This window comes from Prunus mume, linkage group LG8 (genome assembly GCF_029339155.1).
Source record: "Prunus mume cultivar Tortuosa linkage group LG8, ASM2933915v1, whole genome shotgun sequence".
Lineage (NCBI taxonomy): Eukaryota > Viridiplantae > Streptophyta > Magnoliopsida > Rosales > Rosaceae > Prunus > Prunus mume.
The window spans coordinates 3,328,572-3,339,119 of NC_142705.1; the positions used below are offsets into that span (position 1 = coordinate 3,328,572).

Below are 10,548 nucleotides of genomic sequence, written 5' to 3' on the forward strand. Positions count from 1 at the left end.
TGACCTGTTCAATGTTCGTCGTCCCGTGAATATTTTTAATTTTTGGTGTTTTATGCTTGTGTGGTTGGATTGATTCGTTTTTGTGTTCATAAAGTTGGTAATCATTGTTAAAGAATGTTTAAATCATAGCCAATCATTTGGTTTACCTTCTAACAAGTGGGCATTCGCTGCAAAGAACGAAAGGCTTGTCTGAAGCTCATTCCAACAAGAAAATAATAGAGGCCAAAACCTTTTAGACTTTAATAAGTATTTGTTATGTTAATTTTCGTATAATTGTATCTGCTTTAAGTTTTATATATGATGTTCTGGTTGGGTGGCTTCTGCCACAAGTGCATTAAGTTCAATGATATGGGTATGGTATGGGTTTAATAAAATTGTATAAACATTCCCTAAAATGAGATTTTAGGTCTCCTTTATATAATTGATCTCAATAGGCTTGTTTGTTCTCATGTGCCGACAATTTCATGGTTTATGAAAAGATAAATATGTGGAGCTCCTTTCCATAAATTTCACGAGAGAGAAGCTGGTGGCTGGCTCATAAAACCAGCTCCTAAAAGTGAGAGTTGCTTTTTGGTTCGATGAATTATAATTGATGCATGCTTACCATCTCGTGCATTATTTTATCTGTCCTTCCTCGCGGTTCCTGCAACACCAATTATAATCTACTGCTGGAAGGTGAAAAGTTTTAGTGGGGGAAATAGTTTTTTTTTTTTCTTTCCTTTTTATGACTGGAGGAAATAGTTTTTGGTGCCCTCCTATACTTGAATTATCTCTTGTCCTTCCTAACAAAGATTTTTCAATGTAATCGTAACACCAACATACCTGAAGATTTTCGATGTACTATACCATAAACAGCATACATTTAGTCTACTCAGTTTATACTATATAACTTAATAACATCTCGTGACGGTGTTATTTCTCGAAACACACAACTAAAGCTCCGAACCAAATTGGAAGACAACAAAAAATGTGCTCTATTTGAACGGAAAATGTGCAATGGTGTCACATTCTTACAGAGACCATAGTGGGGTCCTTTACATAAAGGGAAGCTAGGCTAATCTTATCTTTGCAAGTGTACCAAGTTCTTGTTGATAAGATGAGAGGCCACCACATGGCACTAAACGGACAGTTGTATTTGGGACCACCCCGTTATTATTTCTCTGTTTCAAAGGGCGCCGGTTCCTTCTCATCATGATGTAACGCTCAATTTTCGACCTTCCCATGAATTCCAAATTAAAATTGTTGGTGGCTACATGTCACTCTTTGACATCAAAGCATAAGGTGGAAGGAAGAAGCTGCTTTGAGCCCCTTGGCCTTATTGGCTCTACCCTAATTTCCAAACTCTATATTATCTTTTTTTTTATTTTATATTATATAAATAGTTGTCTAAATTATTTTAAATTAATCTAATTTATAAGAGAGGAAATCAAACTTTAATGCAAAAGAGTGAGTTTACTGTCGTGACGACTACGTGGTCAGGTCTTTTTTCAAATAAAAAAATAAAAATTGATAAGAAGCAGGTACGTACTAGGAAGGAAGGAGGGATGTTACCTCTCCATGTAATCCGAGCAATCATAATTTACTTGACAGTTTCACATTCAAACCATCCATCCATCGTCAACCATGAATTTGTGTTGACTTTTGTTGTTGTGGATTGTTTGCGTACAACTAGGAAGCAACAGAAAGAAATGCGTAGATGAATCAATAGTTGGTTTATCTCATATTTACATTCACACCACCAGTTGCAAAACACATTTTTTAAGTTTAAATTCAAACCCTGCTGCCGACGAAAACCCATACAATATTATTATTATTAAGCTAATTAGCAAGATAAAAAACAAGAAAACCTTGCAAGCAATGCAATCGCAGAGACTCTTTTAACTTAAATTCCGCTCTCGAATTGTGTCCGCAATTGGCGCGCTTGATTCTTCTCTTCTCTCCCCTGTGTTTTTTTTTCCTCACGCGGCTCTCTTTGGCTTTACTTTCTGCTGCTTTTTTATTATTTTATTTTATTTTATTGACCAAATATTTCGGAGATGATTACTACACAGTGATTATTGTGTTTGTTGTCATCATAGAATTATATAGAAAAAACAGAAACCCTAATAAACCAATGCATCAATGACGGATTATATCTGTCCATTCTACCTACTACACCATAAAATACATACAAATACATACGTCTATATAATACGACGTATAAGTCATACGCATATATATATATATATATATATTAATTTCTTCGGCCATTCAGATAGGCTCAAAACTAGAATGGCTTTAACAAAAGAAAAAACTACATATTTGTTTGAAGTTTGAACTCATCTCTTGACGTCAACTCCATAGCAATTTGCTTGTTTTCTATTATAAAAGAAGAAAAAAAAACAGATATATATTAACGCATGACAGCAAAGTTTTGAAGTGTAGGAAAAACGTTAACGTAGATTGACAATCAAGTGTGACAACAAATTCCATCACCTTTTGTAATTTAGCCAGCAAGGAAGCAGGATATTGCCTTGATGAATTGAGTTCTCATGACTTTGAGGTTTGCTTCGAGTTCTAAATTCCTTTGACCAATTTCATCGACATGTCGTCTACTTTGAATTGTTCAAGCTCAGGCAGCAAGGAACGAGTCATCAATTTGCTACGTGGCCATATCTCCACCTTTAAAAAAATAGCTTAAAATGCCATGTCTATATATTAGGGAACGGTCTAGATTATCACCAAAAATAAAAAATGGATTTTTCCAGTTTCACTTAACCAATTTGACGTTTGAGATTGACAAGTGTGATGACTAAGCCTCACGGCTTGGTTTGCCGGCTGGCAATTTTGTCCTGCTCAGTTGGCTACAGTATCCTACGTGGAAAATTATGGCCCCACACGGTTTCAAATTGGATCAACTCATGACCTGTAAATTATCAGTTCATGGCACTTGGATTGGAACTAGACATCAAAATATCATATTTGTTGAGTTATCAAGATCATGAGTGTGTGTCTAGGGACCGAATGCGTGAATAGTTTAGTTGAGAGGGGGCCATACGTACATAACTACTCTCTAATTTTCTATGACACACAACAAATGTTACTATTTAATAAATCATGATGACTCAACGAGTATAGTATTTTCGTATATTCATATCGAGCGCAAAGTCGTATCGCAGCTGAACCTCTCTTTTTGGTCTGTTGATGGTCTAGAAAATGATCATATATAGATACCCTAGCTATATCTGATAAATTCTTCTTCTTGATGTAGAACAGATGACTGATTTTATCCCGGTTGAGCAAGAAAAGGGACGTGGTGGGAATTTGCAGAATTGTCGTCCGAGCTCCGATTAGGAGCAAAATACCATTTCGGAAAGGAACGATGTCACGAGTCAAACTCACAGCTTTGCAGTGATGTACGATGGATTTTGGCATTCGGAGTCGTTTGGGCTTTCAAAACTGCATTCAAAGTTCGAAGTTAATTCCAAATACATTCTGTTTTTCCGTTTCGAGTTACATAGTTAATTCCCAAAATAAATTCTGTTTTTTTCAGTTTGAGTTACGTAGTTAAGTCTCCCAATTAATTCATTTTCAGTTTTAATTGTAATAACTCCCCTAGCAGTTACAAGGATTGAGAGTTGTGTATTTAGACGGGTTCATCTAACGTTTTTTGGCAGTTGATTTTAATCAAATTAATCAAAGAGAGTTTCTCTTAATTTCTGATGGATTCCAGTTTCCTTATTACTCAAAGTTTTCGTTTGAAACCTTATTTACTTGTGCTGCGTCACTTCTCAAGTTACGTTGAAATGGATATATAAAAGATGTTGCATGAGAATTTATCTTTGATTCACGCATGCATAAAAAGTAATTAAAAACTTGATAAAAGTAGAAAGCACAATTCTCATGAAATAAAACTAGGGCTCTACAAATGAGTGTCAGTACAAATTCTTCATTGAATAACTGCCTGCCTGCCTGCCTGCCTGCCTGCCCGCCTGCACGTCTCTTATGTATCCTCAGAATCCGTAGATAAAGATTTGTAGTTGGATTTATTTACACAACATCCAAGCTTCTGGCTAAACTACAAAAGCAAGCATCATTCGAAAAAAGAAGACCTAAAACTTATGAAAACTAATAAATAAATGCAGTCATATGATGAGACTTGGCTAGCCTCAGAAATATATATATATACACGTAAATTTATTTATTTATATGTAACATGCTTTCATTCATTGGCATTATTATATATTTTGGCATATTGCTTGAGAATTCATGTGAGTGTTTGTTTAATTTTGACCATTCATTTGGGATGGGACAGGTGGTTGATTGGAGGGAGCCTGAAAACTAACGGCTTAATTGGTCGACAACTATGCAAATCATTTAAATTTCAAGTGCAAGAATAACAATACATTAGTACCTGAACCCAAATAGAGAAGTTGAATTTGTTCGAGTGATTATAGAATATTACAGTAGTACGGTCACGTGATATATTTTGTACACGTATTAATTATATCATTATATTTATAACATGTGTACAATATATACTACGTAATCATATCATCATATTCTATAATTTCTCGAATTGCTGATGTTTCATTAAAATAACGTTTAGCAAAAATATATGAACATTTTAGGGTTGGATTTCAGGCTTCATATTGGGCAAACTAGATGTTGTTGAGCTCAATGTAGTTGACAATGCATCACACCCACAGAAAAAGATAACCAAAAAAGGAAAAAACGAAAGATAATCTGGTTGACAATGCAAGCAAATGTGCAATCTCATGGAGTCATATTCTTAATAAAAAGGAAAAACGAGAAGTCCAAATTTGAATGGTTGTGTTTTGATTTTTTTTTATCTGAGGTTGGATCGGTGCTGCCGCTATCATTTAATCTTGGTACAAATTAATTAATATATGATGTTGCTCAACATTTTGAGACAAGTGGAGCCCTACCAAAATCAGATCAATCATTAAATCCCATCACACACAGTCATAAAAATAAAAATAAAAAAAAAAAGAAAAAAAAAAGGGGGTTCACAGATCTCATGTTTCCACAGTCAATTTACAACCGCAGCTCAAAATTCAAATCTCAACCACAACCTCAAACAATTTAAAATACATTTTTGGTAAAATTAAATTAAAAATAACACTCAAAACGCGTTAGCAAAACGGTGGTTGGGGCTTTTTGCTTGTGTGTCTACAGTGACGGGTGCGTTTGGAGAAAAAATTCGAGGGGGGGTATAATCGTCTTTTAGATCCCAGGGTCCCAACTGGAGCGTTGTTGCGGTAGGTGCGGACGCGTACAGGGACGCGGTGCACCACACGAACGTGGGGCCCTTATCAACGCCGACGATCCAGCCGAGCAAGACGTGACGCGTGGGCCCTCCAGAACACACAGTTGCATGGGGCATGGTGACTGTGTCGCTTTTTGGAATTTGACCCAGTTTGGTGCGGGACCCATCTACGTGCTGGAGAGAAAGAGCAGCAGCAAACAAACATCTCCTGATTTTTACCATCATGGTAATGATGGGGTGAAAAGAAATGATGATGATCGTGCCTCAGCATCGACGGTGATAAGGACGCGTATGAAGGTAACAACATGCATGGGATTCATCTTCATCTCATCAATCCAAATCAAATCTTACCCCCTTTGCCATAAATGCTGCCGTTTTGGGAAATTTATGAAGAAAAGTAAACTACGTCTAAATTCCTTCGTTACATTAATCCGATCCGTTTTATTACCGCCGGCCGGCGGATTTACATTACTTCAAAAATATAATAAGTCTTGTTACATCATGTAAATGAAGCACTCAGAAGTCTTTGCTTGCATCATAGCTGGAATTAGACAATAATTATTATTAAAACTAGCTTGGCTTAGTTACAATGCAGCAATATGCCTATCTATTTTCAAAATTCATGTCATAAGTTATTGGTGATCTTCAACGACTTGGAATATTAGTTGGAGACATCGCTAAAGTTAATAAAGGACCAATGAGATTATTCAATGGTCATGGATAATTTATAAAAAGTTAGTTGATGGTATAGTAAGGTAATGAGAGAGAATGGCTCTCTGATGAAACCCCTAGCCATCTTCCTACTCCATCCTTTCCTCTCTTTCTCTTCATTTTTCCTATGAATTCTTTGTTTTTTGGGGTTTTTTTTGGTGATGTAGTTGAAGCAGTCGCCGTGAAAACGTTATTGTCTTTTAGCCAACGCATGTAAGGATATGGCTCAAGTTGTCAACCTTCAAAATATATTTGGAGCTATGAAGCGGGAATGATGTCAAGTTTGGGTTTAGTCGGTGTGGCACTATAGGTTTAATCATTTTTTGAGTTGTGTTTATTTTCTCTAAATCAATTCAACTCATTATTGCGTTTGGTCACTAAAGAAGTTGTATTCATATTCGGCACTTTAGTTGTTTTATACTTATTTTTGTTCATCTTATCAATAAAATACTATCACTCTTTTATAATTAAAAAAAATGTAATGCTAGGGATTCATTTTCCTCTTCGTTGGTTTAGAAAAACTTACACTTTTTATTATTTGAAAATGTTATTCATTTTTTTAAAAACTAAATGTTATACTGTATTGCGAAAATGAATGCCAATGTCGTTATGCATTGCTAATCAAATTTGCACTTGTACAAGGAGAACAAATTAATAGTAATAATTTGTTTAAATGAGAATAAGCCAACTGACTAATAAAGTTGTGAAAATGATTTATTGTTCTCTAATTGTATGGTCAAGTGCCCTCCAAATGTCCGATGCGTATTGTGTTGTAGCCGCCGTGAGAATTCAGACATGAAAACGCACAAGGACAATGACGTAATTTTGAAAGAACGTTACTGGCAGTCCCATTTACTCCGAGAGAGAAAAGAGAGACTCGCGCGTGTTGCTCTGTTCTGACAAGAACAACTTCACTTCCCCACCACCATAAAGTGGATTGAAATCTCTTCTCTCTCTCTCTCTCTCATCCACCACCACCACCAATTGCTCTTAAATTTTCACATCTCGTGAAAAATTCATTTTATTGTCGTGAGATTAAGCATTTACAAGCTACCAACTCCCCCTAACAACTTCAATTTATAAACATTACAATAATTATTGGTCAATATTATTAACAAGCCACCCAAATTTGCAAATTTGTAATATTTATTTATTTATTTAATTAAAAAAAGGGGGGGTATATGACTTTATTCCTAACTTTAGCTTGTAGAGAGTTGAATAATGGGAATGGGATTCTGAAAAAAGAATAGAAAGGAGCAGTTTGAGAGAGAGAGAGAGAGAGAAGAAAAAGAAAAGGAAGAGAGAGAGAGAATCTGGTGGGCTTTGAGCTGTGATTTAGCTGTCTTTTGATGTGTAATCTCTCTCTCTCTCTCTTCTCTCTCTCTATCTATTTCACTAGTACAAACTACACAAACACACATCTCCAAAATCCCTAGAAAACAGCCCCCACTCCCCTCCCCACCCCTTTCTTCCTCCTCAAACCTCAAACCCCCAAAAACTCTTTTCTCTCTCTTCTTTCCTACATTTTCTTCCTCTCAGATCTCAAGGTCTCCAAAACCCCATTTGCAATATCAGCAGAGAAAAAGAGAGAGAAACAAAGAAAAGGGTTTTTCTTTTTCTTTTTAAATTTTTCTTCTTTTTTTTTGTGTGCTATAAGCTTAAACAAATTTAAAGTGGCATTTGGAGATTCAGATGTCTCATGTGAGATGAAGAAGAAGACCACCCTCCTTGATCTCTCACTTCTTCTCATCACCTTCGTTCTCGCCTCCTCATCACTCTCCGTCGTCTGTGGTGCTCAGGAGCACCACCACCACAACGGCATTATCAGCCATGGAGCTCTCTCCCACGCCGAAGCCCTCTACATCAAGCAGCGCCAGCTCCTCTACTACAGGGACGAGTTCGGCGACCGAGGCGAGCTAGTCACCGTCGACCCATCTCTGGTTTTCGAGAACCAGAGAATCAGAAATGCTTACATAGCTTTACAAGCTTGGAAGCAAGCCATTCTCTCCGACCCGCTTAATCTCACGGGTAATTGGGTCGGATCTAATGTCTGCAGCTACACCGGAGTCTTCTGCACAAAAGCCCTAGACAACAGCTCCATCCGAACCGTAGCTGGGATTGATCTCAACCATGGCGACATTGCTGGGTACTTGCCTGAAGAGCTTGGGCTGCTTGCAGATCTCGCATTGTTCCACATCAACTCCAACCGCTTCTGCGGGACTGTGCCTCACAAGTTCAAGCAGCTCAAGCTGCTCTTTGAGCTCGATATCAGCAACAATCGGTTTGCTGGGAAGTTTCCTCGGGTTGTTCTTCAGCTGCCAAAGCTAAAATTTTTGGATCTGAGGTTCAATGAGTTCGAAGGGACTGTGCCCAAGGAGCTGTTCGACAAGGACTTGGACGCCATTTTCATCAATCACAACAGGTTCAGGTTCGATCTGCCGGATAACTTCGGGAACTCGCCGGTCTCCGTCATCGTCCTCGCCAACAACAAGTTCCACGGCTGCGTTCCGGCGAGCCTGGGCAACATGTCGAACCTCAACGAGATCATTCTGATGAACAATGGGTTCAGGTCCTGCTTGCCGGAGGAGATTGGGATGCTCAAGAACTTGACGGTGTTTGATGTGAGCTTCAACCAGTTCTTGGGTTCGCTGCCGGAGACGATTGGAGGGATGGTGAGCTTGGAGCAGCTCAATGTGGCCCACAACTTGCTATCTGGGACGATTCCGGCCAGTATTTGCTCGCTGCCGAGGCTGCAGAATTTCACTTACTCATACAACTTCTTCACCGGCGAGCCGCCGGTGTGTCTGGGCTTGGCGAGTTTCGATGATAAGAGGAATTGCTTGCCGAATAGGCCGGCGCAGAGGCCGGCGGCGAAGTGTAAGTCGTTCTTGTCTAGGCCTGTGGATTGTAAGTCGTTTAGATGTAAACCTTTTGTTCCTTCTTTGCCTTCTCCTCCTCCGCCTTCGCCGCCGCCTGTTTTGGTTCCTTCACCGCCTCCCCCGGTTGTTTTACCCCAATCGCCACCACCTCCACCGCCACCGGTTTTCTCACCACCCCCACCACCCCCGCCGGTTTTCTCACCACCCCACCACCGCCTCCAGTTTACTCACCACCCCACCACCTCCTTCACCGCTACCCCACCACCACCACCTCCACCTCCCCACCGACCCCGCCCCGCCGACCCCTGCCCCCACCTTCCCACCACCACCACCTTCCCCATCACCTCCACCACCATCGCCATCACCACCACCGCCACCACCTCCACCAACAGCATCGCCGCCATATTGTGTGCGGCCCCCACCACCACCGCCACCAAATTCACCACCACCACCGGCTCCATTGAGCTCTCCACCTCCACCCTCTCCTTACCTTTACAATTCACCTCCACCCCCACCTCCACATTCACCACCACCACCTCCACATTCACCACCACCACCAATTTATCCGTATCCATCACCTCCACCTCCCGTCCATTCCCCACCTCCCCAGTGTACCAGTCCCTCCACCACCACCACTTTGTATAGAGCCACCCCCTCCACCTTCCCCACCACCACCATGTATTGAGTACTCACCACCACCACCACCACCACCACCACCAACTCCCATTGTGTACTTGCCCCACCTTCACCCTCACCACCACCTCCTGTCTATTCTTCCCCACCTCCACCAGTCTACCAGTCCCCTTCCCCACCACCACCGGTTCAATATAGTTCTCCACCCCCACCGGTTCAATATAGTTCTCCACCCCCACCTGTTCACTACAGTTCCCCACCCCCACCATCACCATCCCCACCACCCCCAATTCCATGTGAAACGCCACCACCTCATTCATCCACCACCACCACCGTCGCCACCGGTTCACTACCATTCCCCACCACCACCGGTTCACTACAGTTCACCAACACCGCCAATTGTTTATGAAAGCCCACCGCCTCCCACTCCTGTATATGAGGGCCCATTGCCACCCATCTTTGGAGTTTCATACGCGTCTCCTCCGCCACCACCCTTCTATTGATGATTCTTTTGAGAATTTTCCTCCTCTAACCTTTCCTGGAGCGTCACATCACACAAAACTACCCAGAGTCAGTATTGGCAGTCACGGCTTCTCTTCCCTCCCCACACAAACTCTTCTTTCTCTTTTGGGCAATTCTCGTCGCTCGTGGAGGAAGAACCAAAAAAAGGAAAAAGAATGAAATTTGGGATTGTATGCAATTCTTGAAGTTAATCACCATTTCGGCAACGGCAAACAAATGTCTCAAGAAGCAGAGAAGAGGTGAAAGCATAGATGTAATATCATCAGTATAGAGTGAGAGAGAGGTAAGAGGAGAAAGTCTCTCCCATATTTATTTGAAATTGTTATGGATATTTGAGTTGTGAAAATAAAAATGGCAGAGAAACATTAGGTTGCAGAGAATGTGTATGTATAGGGATGCATTTCAGGCTACAAACACAGCAGCAGCACCTTCCTTCTGCTTCTGCTGCTGCTGCTGCTATTGCTGCTGGGTTTGTGGTGGGTTTTATTGTTATTGTCTCTTTTATATCATAATCATACTTTTGTTTCTTCTCAA

At 40.4% G+C, this 10,548-nt stretch overlaps 1 protein-coding gene across 1 annotated transcript; it reads left to right on the forward strand.

The window, feature by feature from the left end:
- The first annotated feature begins 7,261 nt into the window (after nt 1-7,261).
- LOC103340947 (leucine-rich repeat extensin-like protein 5) lies at nt 7,262-10,548 on the forward strand. The gene is given in 6 exon segments (XM_089042282.1): nt 7,262-9,051; nt 9,054-9,092; nt 9,095-9,466; nt 9,468-9,569; nt 9,572-9,793; nt 9,795-10,548. Coding segments are annotated over 6 exon segments (2,301 nt in total). The 5' UTR covers nt 7,262-7,686; the 3' UTR covers nt 9,996-10,548.